This window comes from Mercenaria mercenaria, chromosome 5 (assembly GCF_021730395.1).
Source record: "Mercenaria mercenaria strain notata chromosome 5, MADL_Memer_1, whole genome shotgun sequence".
Taxonomy (NCBI): Eukaryota; Metazoa; Mollusca; class Bivalvia; order Venerida; family Veneridae; genus Mercenaria; species Mercenaria mercenaria.
Genome location: NC_069365.1, coordinates 39,389,854 through 39,407,541, shown reverse-complemented (window position 1 = coordinate 39,407,541; position 17,688 = coordinate 39,389,854). Strand labels below are relative to the sequence as shown.

At 33.9% G+C, this 17,688-nt stretch overlaps 1 protein-coding gene across 9 annotated transcripts in view; it reads left to right on the top strand.

Annotated features, from left to right (window-relative positions):
- Nucleotides 1–17,688, top strand: part of LOC123556943 (tripartite motif-containing protein 2-like) — a 79,934-nt gene that overhangs the window by 41,525 nt on the left and 20,721 nt on the right. The window contains exon 1 of one of the 9 annotated variants that reach the window (XM_053543264.1): nt 6,207–6,586. The exons of 7 other annotated variants lie outside the window; for them this stretch is intronic. In XM_053543264.1, coding sequence (XP_053399239.1) covers nt 6,503–6,586 — 84 coding nt within the window. In that variant the 5' untranslated portion in view covers nt 6,207–6,502. Of the gene's footprint in view, nt 1–6,206; nt 6,587–17,688 lie in introns of those variants that run through there. One more of the 9 variants, XM_053543266.1, reaches the window with a different exon arrangement.

The following is a 17,688-nucleotide window of genomic DNA, read 5'->3' as shown; positions in this document are numbered from 1 at the left end:
ATATCACACTTGAACTGAATTAATCAGCCATAAGTCAATGTCACAATTTAAATCAGCAAAAATCTCTTGTGACTTGGAAATGATGGTACACTGGTTCTGACATTTATGCCTAAAATGGAAGTGTATTCAGGTTTGCACTTGTGTGTCCATCCTGAAATCTTGTGAGTCTGGAAACATGGTATTAATTTTGAATATACAGATATGATTCAAACTTCCTCGAATTTGCCGTGCTATGATGTAAAGATATACAGAAATGAAAAATAAAAACAGAATTTTAACTGGCTGTTTCAGTCATGCTAACCAACTTGCGCTTGTTTAGTGAAATGAAACTAAAGGATCTTCATTAGATTATCACGAGATTTAGTGAGATTTTAATCTAGGTTCTTGTTCGAGCTAAAATTTGTGTCCACTCCATATCTTCTTTTAATACCACTAGAATAAATTGCATAAGATAATAGCATCAGTTGTTTACCTCATCAAGTCAACATGCAAAGTGGACAACCCAGGTTGCTAGGTCCAAGGTCAAGGTCACATTGAGAAGTCAAAGATGAAAGAGGTCAAATTTATGTCTGCTCCTTATCTTCTTAACTGCTGGAAGGATTTCCATCAAACTAGCATCAACCTTATCAAGACAACATGCTGATCACTAGATTCAAGATGAAGGTTACACTTGAAGGTCAAAGGTCATGATCACAACATTTTACTTCTACTCTATTAAAGCAGCAGCTGGGGGTATTGATAATCATTTACTCAGTGGCAAATAGATCTTTTTCTCAGAGTTATGGCACCTTGTTAATTTGTAACATAACCTCTGTATGGACAGAGCATGCCAGATCATCTGCATGCAACTGATACTTGTCTAGCATTATAATAACTCAAAAGATATCCATTTTGAATTTATTTATCAATGTTCACATCAGGCTAATTTATTTTAATATATAGATTTAAAAATGAAATAGACTGACTAATTTTCACTTTGCCACAATCCTGTTTTATTTTAGTCACGAAAAAAAAAAAAGTGTGACATTTAACACTCCCTTATGTCTCCACCTGCTACTTTTGTATTTTGAAATTTTGATTAATTAGTGACAGTGTTTAAAATAAGTGAGGGTTAAGATTTTATCTTTGAAAACGGAACTCACTAGATCGTGTTTAACTAGGGTGTATGCATTTGATCCAAATGATATCAAATTTATAATTTTGGAGACTCACTCAAGAGCAGACCATATATGTTTGCTTTTTGTCTCAAATTTAACAAAAACATCCTAGTGCCTGTACCCTGGGGGATAGGCTGATTTTGTGGTTATTGAACTACGTATGAAAAGTAATGCTTTATTAATTATTATTAGAAGGTTTTTAAGTTCAGATCAATTGATTATTACTGTATTGAAAAACTTTTATTGATGAGTTGATCTTGATCTACCATATTATTTCGTGTCACAAATTGACTTCGGTTGTTAACTATGTTCAAGTGAACCGTAGCTGTAAACTAGTTTGAACCTTTTCCGCATTTAGTTCAATTTTCAGGTGAACTGTACTTATTGCTTAAGAAAACCATAATGATGTGAAATAAAATTTGTGAATAAAAGTCTTAGGAAAATCTTCCAGCCAGTTAAAAAGAGTATTTATTCAATTAAGAGAAGACCATTCTATGATATTAAATACTTTCATAAACCATTTTATTTATTTTTTGGCGGGGTTGAAATAAAAAAAATTATGAAAATGCAACTAAACTGTTTTTTACCGACTTGAAAGCTTAATTAGGTTAATGGTCTTGCTAATGAGAGAAAATATTATAATTACACCGCCAGACAACATTATGTCCATTAATGTGTATAATAATTGTAAAAATGTCACTTTTCCCCTTTGGTATAATATTGCACATGCATTAAGTGACATGTAGGAGAATTTTGCATCATTTGTGAAATCTCCAAAAACTTGTCTGAGCCCTCCAACCCAAAATATTTTACTTTCAGTTACACTTTTAGAACTTATAATTCTTAACCCTTATTATGCTGAACACGATTGATTCTGCCTTTGCGACCAGTGTAGATCATGATCAGACTGCACAGCCTTACTGTTCGCCATTCAGTCAGTAACTTATGCACTCCTTTTAACAGTTAATGGTATTGGCCAAATTGAAAAATGGACAAGTTTCATTATAGAAATTTAGCAAGGTAAGGGTTAAAAAGCAGAGGAAATTTAATGATGGAGATTTTTTCAGGTTTGTGTGGTGACTGATTTCTGCCATTTCGTGAAATCATGAGAATTAACAAGTAAAAATGGCAGGGGTGCGTGGCAAAACTCAACGTTTACTGGGGGTATGGAGCGAAAACACGATTATTATCAGGGGTGCGGGTCGAGATTTAGTAACTGGTATGTCTGACGCGGTGCTATAACTCGATGTTTAAGCAGTGTTAATTATCGTATTCTCGCCCCGCGCCCCCGACGTACCAGTATGGTGGCTGATTTCTGCCATTTCGTGTTTTCGCCCTGTGACCCCACCGAGCGAAAACACAAGAATTAACAAGTAAAAACTTGTTATTTAGCGGGGGCATGGAGTGAAAACACGATTATTAGTGGGGGCGTGGGGCAAGATTTAGTAACTGGTATGTCAGGGACGCAGTGCGAAAACTCTATGTTTAAGCAGCGCTAATTATCATGTTCTCGCCCTACACCCCGACATACCAGCTCCTAAATCTCACCCCACGACCCCGTTAATTATCGTGTTTTCCCTCCGCGTCACCGCTATCTAGCAAGTTTTGCCGCCCCCCCCCCCCCCCCCCCCCCCCCATTTTTACTTGTTAATTCTCGTGTTTTCATGCGGCGGAGTCGTGGGGCGAAAACGCCAAATGGCAGAAATCAGCCACCATAGGTTAGACAACTATGTTTGTTTTTTTTTTCTTTTAAATGTTTATAAGCTTATTTATAGTTGCCACCATCAACGTATATGGACAGCACCTTAAAAGTCTTAGTGTGAAGGAAGTGCAACGATGTAGAAGATGGTCCTGTTCAAGAAGCTTCCCTCTGGTTCTTTAGCGTGCCAAGTGTAATGCACACATGAACGTGAATCTTATCCCGGGCCTCAACTCTGGACCTCCGGTTTGTTAGTTGGCAATATTACCACTAGACAACTGTGTCTTCTCTATATTTATATAATAGTTGTTTATGTTACCATTAACTGCTGTATGAAATTTGGCATTTTGTGTCGGCTAAGTGTAAAATTGAGTACAGATTGCTCATCAAGCAGACTATTACTCATTTATACAAAACATATTTATGTTTTGAATTTAATTACAAAATTAATTTAAAACTAAACAGTTTCTCACAAACATTAAAAAACTAAAAAACAAAAAAACAGTATTATTACTTTATAACTTATGCTAAATTGAGTGAAAAATTTTAATAACCACAAGACAATAATAATTTATGTTCAAAAAAAATTATATGTTAATGTAAACATGTCATTTTCCCATGTAACCAGTGTTCAAGATGGTATTTAACAAGACTTACAGATTGAAATGCACTCAATAATTTATTGACAGTACATCATGTTGACAGTCTGATCATCTTTTATAGGTTAACTTGTCTGTCATATTAATTTTTATGTAAACAGTATTTATTGCACAAGTGCAAAAAAATGCATGTACTTTATTATGTTCTAATGATTAATCATTATGTGAGAGACAGTTTTGTTTGCACCTGTATTAAAGTATTAAAGTTGATCAATGCACCATTCTGTGCTTTATCGCAAAATCTTGTCCATTTAGATAAAATGTTGAAAGTAAAACTTTTCTTGAGCAAACACCATTGCACAGCTTAAAGTGTTTGTTGTCCAGGGATTGTTTTAACAGTGAGGTAATTTTACCAAGAATTGGTTTCATATACAGATATTGTGCTGTATTTGACTGGCACTAATTTTGTGGGTTATTTAATGCTTTAAGATGGTTCAAATACATTCAAGTAGCATGTAACTTCCCCACATTGAACAGAGAGGGAGAACAGACAACTTCCCAACATTATACGTATTGGGAGAACAGACAACTTCCCTACATTGAACAGAGGCTGAGAACAGACAACTTCCTAGCATTATACATATTGGGGGAACAGACAACTTCCCTACGTTGAACAGAGCCGGAGAACAGACAACTTCCCAGCATTATACATATTGGGAGAACAGACAGCTTCCCTACATTGAATAGAGAGGGACAACAGACAACTTCCCTACATTGAACAGAGACTTCCCAGCATTATACATATTTGGAGAACAGACAACTTCCCTACATTGAACAGAGGGGGACAACAGACAACTTCCAAGCATTATACATATTGGGAGAACAGACAACTTCCCTACGTTGAATAGAGGGGGACAACAGACAACTTCCCAGCATTGTACGTATTGGGAGAACAGACAACTTCCCTATATTGAACAGAGGGGGAGAACAGACAACTTCCCAGCATTATACATATTGGAAGAACAGACAACTTCCCTATGTTGAATAGAGGGGGACAACAGACAACTTCCCAGCATTATACATATTGGGAAAACAGACAGCTTCATATTTAGTTTAATAAAGCGTCCTGTCTGAGATCAAACCTATGACTCTTGGATTGGTATGAGAAAAAAACTTTATTGAATTTCAGTATGTAATCTTCTTAATCAGTTGAGAGGAAGATTTAAAAAAGGACACGGCGACCTGTAAAGCTTAACTTTTAATCTTACCATATAATGTTATATAGGCTGTTGTATTATTTCTGCCACATATTCTCGGTATAAAGGTTAATTATTAGGAGATCTGGTTTACTAAAAGTCTTGATCTTTCTGTACCTTATACTTTCTTGCTTAAATTATATGAAAATTATACATGAATGCACCAGTCCTTTTACCTTGGCTGAATGGTGAGGGACTCTGAAAATTTTGCTGTTCAGTCACATTAGCAGGATGGGCCTCACTGAGGTCAAGTATGAGGAAATCTGCCAGTCTTCTTCCTTCACAAACTTAGACATAAAATCACCATAGTAATATTGCTGTTCACTAGCTTTAACTTGGCTTATAGATAGCTTACAGTAAGACTAATGTTTTCCAGTGGGGTCAGAGTCAAGGTCATTGTAACTTAGAATAGAAGGACTGTCCACTTGATATAACTCAAGTTAAAGGCACTGACCTCCAGATTTGGCTAAAAATCTTCCTTTCAAATTGAAGTTTGGTCATATTATGAACATAAGAATATGATTTTTGTTTCTAAAATATTTTAAAAATTCCAGATCAAGAAAAAAAGATGACCGCGTCGGGAATCGAACCCCGGACTGCCGCGGCAACAAAGAAATTTTCCCATCATCGTAACCAATAGGCTAGCTTTAGCTGAAGTAATGGATACTGACTTCAAAATATAGATATTTATAATCGGGACAGTTTACCTGGAGTAAAAGCGTGACAAACGCTTTTCGATTTTCATTGTAAAAAGTAGTAAAAACAGCAAATTCTCATGTATTTCAGTAACATAAAGTTTGTCAGTAATTAAGTTTTAAAGCCTTCTTAAGAAATATAGCATTTATTTCAAGATATCTAAAAAAAATTTTATTTTTGTTGTTGTCAAGCAATCTGGAGGCCAGTTACTTTAAGATGTAACTTATGTTATAGAAAGCTTATGTCATTGCCTTGGCTGGAATTGCCCCAGTGGAACCAGTGGGGTACTGGATAATTATGTCTCCCCCTTCGCCGTCTGTCATTAAGCTTGTCCAGCTTTCACAGGTCAGACTGCTGGCCAGATTTCGATGAAACTTCACAGGGGTGATCAGTACCAAGCCAAGTTATGCATATCACCAGCACGTTCCACTTCGCTGCACAAAAAGTAGAAAACTGTATTTGCCTATTAATTTGATAGAAATAAAGAGCCATTTATATGCAATTTTATTTTCTTAATAACCCTTTGCGGTGTGAAAAACTTTGTTTTCTTGGAAGATATGTGTCTCTTCTTTTTTTTTTAACTTGTAGAGTGTACTTTTCTGAAATAATAATTTATAAGTCAATATAAGGAAATGTGTAACTGGTATATCAAATCAGTTAAAAGTGCTAGTTAAGGTTTAGCAGAAGTATAATCCATTTTACGGACTCTTAGGGCATGTTTAAGTACCTTAAACCAAATCGTGTACCAGTAATATTAAATTGGTATAAAATTGATAGGCGGTTGACTTGAGCTAACAGTTTTATCTACTGTCGGCAAAAGATAAATGTTTACTCGTCTACAGGTCTTTCTTAAATCCTTGTTGCGGTTAATTGTTCAAACATAAAATATATAAGGACGTAAATTAAATAAGCCTGTAAACTAGAATGGATTGAGTGGTTTGTTCATTTTGAAATGCACCATAGCATTAAACTGAACTTTAAAATGTAATAAGCAGTTTTACATTATAAATTTTATGTGACAGTGTTTTGAACAACTGCTTTTTAATAGAAAATAAAACAATTTTTAAGTAGAAAATCAAAGACGGGGGAAAAAAAATGAATAAAACAATGGAGCATGGCAGTTATCAAGATTTGGCTGAATGTTGGAAAATTCAGATGTTCTTGGAATCTACTTCACAGGTATCAAAAAGTTTTATCTTCAGTGTAAATTATGTTTTTAGTAAAATAGTATGTTCATAATTTTATATGTAAGAAAAGTTTCGCTTCATTTCGGAAATATTTAATAAATGTTTTTCTTGCATTTTCATAATTATGTGAAATGAAACTGCTCTTTTTTTACATAGTTTTAAATTTTTTTTTGCTTCAGTTCAAGTCATCAGTTAACAATAATCTGTGTGGACCAAAAATTATATTTTGAAGCTAATAATTCATAATGCTTAACATCAGCTCAAAGGTGACCCAGTCATAGATTATTTAATACTGTTATTTCCATATTTAATAATTAGAAATAGCAGGTATCATGAGGAAAGTCACATTTATTAATTCTCGTATGGTCAAAAATAGATAAACTTTTTTGTGGGGGACTGCCAGTATTTTTTTAACCTAATGACAAGGACTGTTAATTTTCCCAACTCTGTCTCTCTGAAGTCATTTTACATGCCCATTGTTATGAATGGTAAGAGTTATGATTTTGCCGACTTGAAAGGCTAGGAAATTAGAATCGTCAAAATAGTTAAAAGTTTCATTGAAAAATGTGACTATTTATTCATGATCTGTTGAAGCTGTGATAAATTACCTCACATCATGATAATTGAATCACCTGTTGAGATATACACTAATCACTTGGAGATGGTAGTTTTTTTTGGGTTTTTTAATTATACAAGGGATACTGCAAAGTAGGCATGACTTCAGCATTTCCGCATTTTAAATATTTAGTTTTCTCGAATTCGGATATTGTCAAATTCTGCTGCACATTGGTATAATCACCAACAATTTAAAGTTTGTGGTGACACAAAATAAATAAATCCTTCATATAATTAGGTGTAGGGTAATATCATGTGTTAGTTAGTACCATATGTAGGGTAATATCATGTGTCAGTTAGTACCATATGTAGGGTAATATCATTTGTCAGTTAGTACCATATGTAGGGTAATATCATGTGTAGGGTTGTATCAAGTTCACATTAATATCATTTGTAGGGTAATATCATTTGTTGGGTTGTATCAAGTTCACGTTAATATCATTTGCAGGGTAATATCATTTGTTGGGTTGTATCAAGTTCATGTTAGTATCATTTGTAGAGTAATATCATTTGTTGGGTTGTATCAAGTTCATGTTAGTATCATTTGTTGGGTTGTATCAAGTTCATGTTAGTATCATTTGTTGGGTTGTATCAAGTTCACGTTAATATCATTTGTAGGGTAATATCATTTGTTGGGTTGTATCAAGTTCATGTTAGTATCATTTGTAGGGTAATATCATTTGTTGGGTTGTATCAAGTTCACGTTAGTATCATTTGCAGGGTAATATCATTTGTTGGGTTGTATCAAGTTCACGTTAGTATCATTTGCAGGGTAATATCATTTGTTGGGTTGTATCAAGTTCATGTTAGTATCATTTGTAGGGTAATATTATTTGTTGGGTTGTATCAAGTTCACGCTAATATCATTTGTAGGGTAATATCATTTGTTGGGTTGTATCAAGTTCACGTTAATATCATTTGTAGGGTAATATCATTTGTTGGGTTGTATCAAGTTCACGTTAATACCATTTGCAGGGTAATATCGTTTGTTGGGTAATATCTTTCTAAGTTAATTTTAAACTTCAGGGTTCATTTGCTCCCATAGTGTTTCTTCAGATTCACTAATTAACGAAATGCTTCCAGCCGTTAACACACTTGCATAACATTAATATCTAAACTATGCATTTATGAATTTTATCTTCATTCTGAACATATGTAGGTAATTTGTATTTGTGTACAAACTTCCTGATTGTAAACTGACAGTCTGACATATTATAATGCCATTAAAAGATATGTTTGCATCAAAATAAAATTTTGGCATTTTTACCACTAAATATTCTAATTTCTTTGTTAATTAATGGTATGAGAAAAGTTTATATTACCAAATTAGAAGATAATTTAAGATACAAGATGATTAAACATGGAATTAAAATACGTTTTATGTGTAAATTTTAAATATTTGCATTCTTAAGCTAGCACCTTTTAATTTGCGATTTAACTTAGTTTTTGTGTGCCTGGTGTCAAACATCTGAGAGACATCATAGTGTTTGAACTGTCACTCAGTCCATCCGTCCGTCTAACTTTCTTGTTTACTGAGTGCCTACAGTTTCAAATGAAACTTCATGTAAATCATCATGCAGTCAGTATGAAGTGGACGTGAAATATATTATATTATTGTGTGCACATATTATCAGGACTTCCATGTTCAATAATCTTGAGTTATGCCCCATTCTGACTTTAGATTCAAATGATATTTAAGGTGTATATTAACAAGATAAAGTGGATATGGGCATATTGTCAGGAATTTCATGCCTGTTTGTTTATTCTTATGTAATGAATAACCCATTCCCAGTGCCAGATAAACATTTTGTTACAAACTCTGCATAGTTTAAGACATCTAAATGTTCTTCTTAACTGCAAACAAGTAACTTTAACCCAAATATCATGCTGGACACAATTGATTCTGCCTATGTGACCAGTGTAGATGATGATCAGCCTGCACATCACTGCAGTCTGATCAAGATCTGCACAGTTTGCCATTCAGCCAGTGTCTTTTAGTAAGCACCCCTTTTAACAGTTAATTGTACTGTCCAAATTGAAAGATGGATAAAGTTCATCCTAGAAATTTAGCAGGGTAAGGGTTTTAAAGTATTCATGGCTTAAGGGTCTCTTAATGAAGTGATCTTGAAGACAAATCTTTACCCAAAGATGTGTCCTATGTTTTCTTTATTTTTGACAGATTTCAAAATGTTAAAAGTTCAGTGCAGCGGAAAGAAGTATAATTAATTTTAAAACGAAGGATATGACTCAGTTTGTGTACTTAAAAAAAACTGAAATTTCATTTAAACTGAGTTAATGATCTGTTTTATTTATTTATTTTATATATTTACTATGACGTTTTTCATCAGCTAATATTATTTTGTACTAATAATACATTGTCATAAATCAAGTTAATGTTGAAATTGGAACCATTTATTCTCGGTTATCCACATCTACCATTCATTTTGCATCATTTGTTAGTAGTTCATGTGCGTCATTATCTATGTGGTTTTAAAATAACCACAACAACTATTAATTAAAACAAAGATCGTTATCTTTGTGGTTCATTTTCCAACCACAAATAATTAGAATTCAAAGTACATCATTTACCAATATTTCACTCCAGTTTGTGTAAAATCTGTAAATACATCATCAGTCTTGCTTACAGTATGCTTATGGTTTTCATCAAGCTAACATATTATATTTTCAGAGAGTGCTTTTGGGTTGTTTTTTCAAGAGTCCACTATAGTTTTAAATTTTATGCAATACTTAATTTTTTTACACCAGTCACTGTCTTTTGCAGTATTATTATTAAATGTTAATTTAGTAGTCCCGTACCGGTGGAACACCGGAGGGTACTATAGGAATCCCTGTGTCCGTACGTCTGTCTGTCCATCCCGGGCGTCCCTCCACAAATCCATATCCTGCAATTACCCAAAAAGTATTCAAGCTAGGTTCATGAAATTTGGTATGTAAATAGATGGCAATATGTAGGTTATGCATGTGCATGATTTATGCTTGTAGGTCATAGTTAAAGGTCACTATTGAAGGTCAGGAAAAATTGTTTCCACTCCATAACTTTTATATGGATTGATCTTGGTGTTACACACAAATGTTCAAACGTTCCCTATGATGAGACAATGACAGTGTGTCAACACATGATCAGTGTTTGTCAGTTAAAGTTCAAGGTCACTATTAAAGGTCAAGTGAAAAAAAATTTCCACTCGATAACTTTTAATTGCATTTAAGGATTTTTTTATTACCAAACAGAAATGTTCCCTATAATTAGACTATGTGTCACACACATGACCCATGGTTGTCGTTCAAAGGTCAAGGTCACTATTGAAGATCAAGTAAAATTGTTTCCACTTCTTAACTTTTATGGGCATTAATGGATTATCTTAATTAGTACTGCGCAGCCCGCCCGCTTAGCTTAGTAGGTAAGAGCGTTGGTCTACGGATCTCGGGGTCGCGAGTTCGATCCTCGGGCGGGGCGTATGTTCTCCGTGACTATTTGATAAATGACATTGTGTCTGAAATCATTAGTCCTTCACCTCTGATTCATGTGGGGAAGTTGGCAGTTACTTGCGAAGAACAGGTTTGTACTGGTACAGAATCCAGGAATACTGGTTAGGTTAACTGCCGTTACATGACTGAAATACTGTTGAAAAATGGCGTTAAACCCAAAACAAAACACACGGCTACTAAACGCTAGCGCCACCACCAAATTATGGTGATAAGGAAAAGAGCTATCGGCATTTCCGTGGTGCAGCTATCGCCCGTTTCTACTGGTAAACACGTGAGTAAAATTTATATTTTATCTTATATTTTAATTGATAGAACTTTTTTTCAAAAATCGGAGAATGTAGTTCCGTGTAACAACACCTTAACTAGCGGTTGGCTGTTATTTCATTAAAATAATATGCAAATTGTGGTGTCAGGAGCTTTTCTCCCGAATCTGACAGTGGCACATTTTCATATCGGCCAGTATTCGAACACCATTCCGATGAATGGACTCACTGTAAGAACATACCTGCGCATGCAAATGGTGTAGAAATGATAAATAACTATATACGCACACACCATGAATAACAGAATCTCGGGTTAGAAGAAATATTCCAGGATTTTTAAAAGTGGTGGCGCTATAACTCTAGTGATGGCGCTATACAGTAGTGGTGGCGCTGTTACGGCATTCAGTAATACGAACTGCTGACGCATCCGGAACAAAACAAACACCAACATTGTCTAACTGATAATATTCCTGCAAGGAATTATGTTATTAAAGAAAGAAAAACGCGATCATAGTATCATAGTTTATTTACCTTTATGAAACATTCTCTATCCAAGAAAAAAAGGAACAAAATACTCACAGACCCTTGGGACTCTTGTAGTCAAAGTAAATATTTTCCTTTGTTTAAAATGTTAATGTAGAATTATTTCTAACCTTAAATATTCTACCTAAATACAAACGTAAGGGTACTTTAAATTCAGGTCGTGAAAAATAGTAGCAATACTTTTATTTCAAACAAAGATTTGTGTAGAATTTATTTGTTATATTAAGATTCTGAAAGTTACTTGCCTTTGTTATTATACGTAGTTTGCATGCATTGTAAACAAAAGACCTTACTTTCACAATTCTTTCTGAAAAGTGAGTACAGTACATTTTCAATTCCAATCTATTAAATATGATTAATCAATAGAGCTTAGATGTACAATCTGAATCCATATACATGTAGATTATTTTGCGATCATGTAGAGGTTACTACATGTATTTTGTTGAGTAACGTAATTTGGGTGTAGTGTGGGATAGGTTGATAATATCAATTATTGTAGAAATTTCCGTGGCTTGCAATCAGACATTTTCATATATTAAAATTGAATATACCAGCCACTAATCATATACAACAGCGCCACCACTACTGTATATCGCCACCACTTGAGTGATAGCGCCATCATTTTCAAAAATAGTCGTGTTTTAACTTTTTACTTTGTTTTTCATAATTCTTTGGTGTATGGGAATACGTGTAATTCAATTCTACACGATTTGCATGCTCAGGTATGTTCTTACAGTGTGTCTTATCATCGGAATGGTGTTCGAATACTAGCCGATATGAAAATATGCCACTGTCAAATTCGGGAGAAAAGCTCCTGGCACCACAATTTGCATAATATTTTAATGAAATCACAGCCAACTGCTAGTTAAAGTGTTGTTACACGGAACTACATTCTCCGATTTTCGAAAAAGGTTCTATCAATAAAAATATAAGATAAAATATAAAATTTACTCACGTGTTTACAAGTAGAAACGGGCGATAGCTGCACCACGGAAATGTCGATAGCTCTTTTCCTTATCACCACAATTTGGTGGTGGCGCTAGCGTTTAGTAGCCGTGAAACAAACAAAATAATTAGTACTGCATACAAATGTTCACCATAATGAGACAATGTGGCGTGTACATGATCTATGCTTGAAGGCCAAGGTCACTACTGAAATTTACACTATCAAAGTTTTCCACTGGTAGGGGACTTCTGTATTGCCACTGCAATACTCTGTCAACAGTCCTGTTAATTATTATTATTATGAGTTAAGAGTTTTTCGATTTTACCATCTAATTTTATCATTTGCCCTACGGCATGATCAAAATTAAGTTTGGTACTCATCCATCCGAACCAAACCAGAGAATGAATGAATTAGGTATTGTTAGGCTCTTCAAAGTAAATCTTATTTCAAGGTTGTTTTTCGGCTTGTTGAAATAGAGATTGTTTACGATGGCTAACTACTTGAACTAGTACTTGACCCTTAAATAATATTCCTATTGTACCTAAATACGGTTACCCATTTTGAACTATGTCCATTATTAATACCATTTTGGTAACTTTTATCTAATATTCTACAATTTCGCAAAAAGTGCAATATACTTAATAATGTCTTTATTAAAAAGGTTATAATATTATAAAAGTTTTAATGGAGTCTTCAATAGTGAAAAATAAGACCATTGTTGTATGTATTACAAAAAGTTGGCCTCTTGGACAGTTTTATCAAATACAGAATAGAACGCTCATTCAAAAATGATCTTAATTTTAGTTAGACTTGAGTCCACCCTTCCAGATATGCCAGTTTACAGGGATCATAGTCATGTGGCCACCAGAACTTTACAGGGATATAGTTTGCACAAAGAAATATCTTAGTAAATTATACCAAAGGCCACTCTTGACAACTTCTGATTTAGAAACAGTTTCATCTAAATACCAAAAACAAAATGTGAACATTCTTCTTGAACACAGTCTATCTATTTTAAACCTTAAAATTTGGTGAAAACATGAAATTAAAAGTAATAAAATTCCCAATATTTGTAAATGTTAACTGCTTTTTATAATAGATTGCTTAGGGCTATTAAGTTAAAAATAAATTATTCACAATTTCAGTGAGTTGAAGTACAGATGTATAAATCTTCAATGGCTATCTTCTTTTTAAATGATTATATTGTACTGTATAGAGTCATGCAGCTTTTCTCATCTTTCACTGTTTCGAAAGTTTTATACCATGAAATGCAGGGATAAAAAAGGGGAAGAAGACCTTATTTTCGGTTTGTCCCAAGAATTTCCATTGTAAGCTTTTAAGATTCCATCAAATGTGATCATGCAAGAACTTCAGTTGTTTTGGGCAATGACTCTTAATTTCTGGCTGAAGAAAAAAAGTAGAAAAGTCTTGTTATGTTACAGGGAACTCGTGTTCGGCAGAAACATTTATAGTAAGACAGCTTAATATCAGAATGACATAGTGATCATTGAATCGTAGAAGCAATTTACGTTTTATGTTCAGTCAAATGAACTGTAAGCCAACGTGACTTTAAAGACTTGTCTTTTTTACACGAGTCTGTATACTATATAAAATGTACAAAAAAAGACAGACTTTTTCAACAAATTAAAGCAGTGGGCGTAAACATTCATTTTTGCACCATGTTTGCACCAAACTTTGACAATTAATTACAATGACATCATACGATTGCCAAAATGTAATCTTGACTTGAAAAGAAATTACACCATGTTTTCATTCCCCGTACAAGGAAATTTTTCCAACCTTCTGAATTATTGACAATAAAAATGGATACAAGATTATGTTTAGTTGCAGCATGATAAAAGATGTCAAATGTTTACATGACAGGGACGTGTTTTTGCATCATGCACATCCTGAAAAGTTGCAAGACAGACAAATTTTAACCAGGTTTTTTCAGACAGTTTTTAACTAGGTTTATCAGACAGTTTTTAACTAGGTTTTTTGGATTAAAAAACAAGTGATTGTGATTGTGGAGTGTTCTTTTGTTGTTATTTTTTTTAACAAGAAATAAGGCATTAATTTCGATGCAGGCCAGTGCTACCATTATTGAATTTTGCAGTTTGAAATGGTTTTGCGGTTTGAGAACATGACTTTTCATGGAATTTTCAGGTATTCTGTTTTTAGCTTGCCTGAACGCAAACATTCACAATGAGCTATTAGTATAGATGAATGGTCTGTTATCCAGGATCAGTTATTGTAGAGGTCAGTTTTGGTCCAGCTTTTCCGAAACTTGATCAGAATGTTTTGTCTTAATAAAATTTCATTTGAGTGAAAAACTGGGATATCTGGGGTATAAGGCCAGAATAATATTTTTTTTTTAATTGTCTTGATGAAATTTAGGTCAAGTTTGAAAGCGGGTCATCTAGGATCATTAAAACTATTAGTCACTGTATCTAATCATAGAAAAATGTTGTTAACCCTATATAGGCCTAATTTTCAACATGAAATGTATGAAACATGATCTTTGCCATTAAGAAACTTAGACTTTTTATATGTGGGTCATCTGGGTTCACAATTAGGTCAATAGGTCAAGTCATAGAAAAACTGTCATGATTGTTGATGCCATATTTTTTTACTTGATCAGTGTTGAAACCTGCCAGGTCATAATGTTTACCTTGATGAAATCTTGGTTTAGTTTGAAACTGGAGTATTTAGGGGTCTAAAACTTATTCAAATCATAGAAAAATCTTTGAGAAATCTAGATGTCATATTTTGTGTGAAACTTGGGCAATCATGGCCCGCTTGTTTGTTTATCATTTAATTTGTTCACATCCGTGTCTTATCATTTGGTGTCTGTTAGCATGACATTGTCAACTACTCATCTTGATAGATTATTTTCAAAGATTTTCACCAAATTTGGTTAGTTTTACTGCACCTAAGAGACGTGGTTATAAATGTTGGCTTGAGCACTTTCTTATGATTATTTACATATGAAGTCCCCTGAATATGGCTGTTTAAAATAAAAAAAAAATTCAGATAGATTTTCTTCAAATTTTGGCTGTAAATTGATTTTTTTTTGAAAGTATCAAATACTTTATGGGGGTATTGAACAGCATTATAAGATACATACTGTTCAATACAGTGTATTCAGACCCCCTTTGAGCAATGCTGGTGTGATCTTTGTTGTCCTATTTTCAGTACAAGTGATTACTGTGATTATTGTTATTAAAAAAAGTCGTTAAAATGCTTTGGATGACTTTTCAGTTTAACGGTTTGACCAAATAAATCAAATATTTTCTCGCTGTGGGTCACGTTGTTTGATGCTGACATTTTAATATATTATTTACCAGATTATATAGCATTGATTTCATGAAAATACAAGTTATTGCCACTTTTAAAGTAGACCAAGTGTTATTATTCAGCTTTGTACAGGATAGAGTTTCTGTTTTGAATGATGTTTTTATAGTCTTGCCATTTTAAAATTGCAAAACAAATACTTTTCCAAATATTTCATTTTAACTTCTATTTTATAAACTGATTTTATTAAAAGTGAAATTTGTATATATAAGGAATACTTAAAGAACAGGGGTCCACCATGGCTGAGTGGTTAAGTTCACTGACTTTGAATTACTTGCCCTTCACCAATGTGGGTTTGAAACTTTGCTTGGGGTGCGGTATTCTTCATGTGAGGAAGCCATCCAGCTGGCTAGTGGAAGGTTATTGCACCCGTCTGTTATAAACTATTGCATGGAGGGTTACCTTGGGTCTTTTCCCGGAAAAGCTGGAAATTACCCTTGCGAAATGCAGTTCTTGAAATCATGAACACTTCAAACCATTAAAGAACTGTTCATGAACTAACCTTCAACAGTTCTTGATTTGTGTTCATGAACTGTCCTTAAAAAGTGTTCATGAACAGTTCATGTACTACTAAAGAATCACACAGTTCTTGAATTGTCCATGATAAAAGGTTAAAGGAACTATCATGGTGTTATTTTCTTGAATCTTTCATGCACTACTCATGACAGATAGTTCATGAACTAATGAAGAATCGTGTTCATGAATGGTTCACTGCTAGTTTGTGAAGATAAAATGGCACAATAAAAACATATAGCAAGAAGTTCATGAACTATTTATGTTCAACAAAATATCAAGAACTATTCATGAAGTGAATAGTTCATGAACTGTTAATGTACATTAATTCTTGAAGTCATCTTTCACTTTTCATTTACTGTTCATGAACACGGTATTTAAGAGTATTTCAAGAATTTGTGCCATTTTGTTTTCACGAACAATTCATGAAGTTTTCATGAACTTTGTTCATGAAAGATTCATGCACTGTTCATGAACAGTAACGTTTCATTTCGCAGGGGTACCTAAATTGTGTTGATGTGACTCAACAACAGGACTAAGCATAAAGTGTCAAAATTTTATTACCAAGGACTGAATAAGACCAGCGAGCATACACTACCTCTTAGAAAGCACTTGCATTTTTAAGGCCCTAACTTCTGTGGGCTTGAGTCCTGCTGGGATCCTCATTTGGGGCCATGTACGTAGCTGGTTGGTTGAATGTTGGTATCTCAACACATGTGGGCATCTCTGCCTGAAATAATGCTTGGATGAACCTAGATCCTCCACTACCAATAGATGAAAATGTTATGATATTACTTAAATTGTGTTGGTGAGACTGACCCAAAAGAATAAAATCATTTCCAATGTTTCCTTGCAGTAGTAATATTATCTACCTTTTGTTATCGCCAAGTTTTAATGGTTGTGTTATTTTTTCATACACTTTCCTGTTGATCTAACTTTCTGACTTTGTTTATAAAAGTATAATGTCTTCATCAATAGGTTACCTGTCTATTGCTCCTTCTTTCAATGTATACTCAGCGTCACTGAAAAGTTACCACCCTAATGACCCTTATATTTTAAAAATTGCATTGGACTGTGTTAAAAGCATAACACGACTTAATTTTTGATGAAGTTGAGACGTCACTGGTGTAAAGATTTGTCAATGTCGATATACTCCATTTGAGGCAAGGGCTGCACGTGCAAAATGACTTTTTCCAGCAATGCCGACATGTACGAAAATTCTATCGCAAATCATTCATAGCACTTGAAAGTCAGTCGACAGACTAAAAGGAATACATTAAAAAGCAGAATTTCCTTGTTAGGAAATGCCACGTTTAAGGCAAGATCAACGCAATCAGGCAATTTGCATGGTTG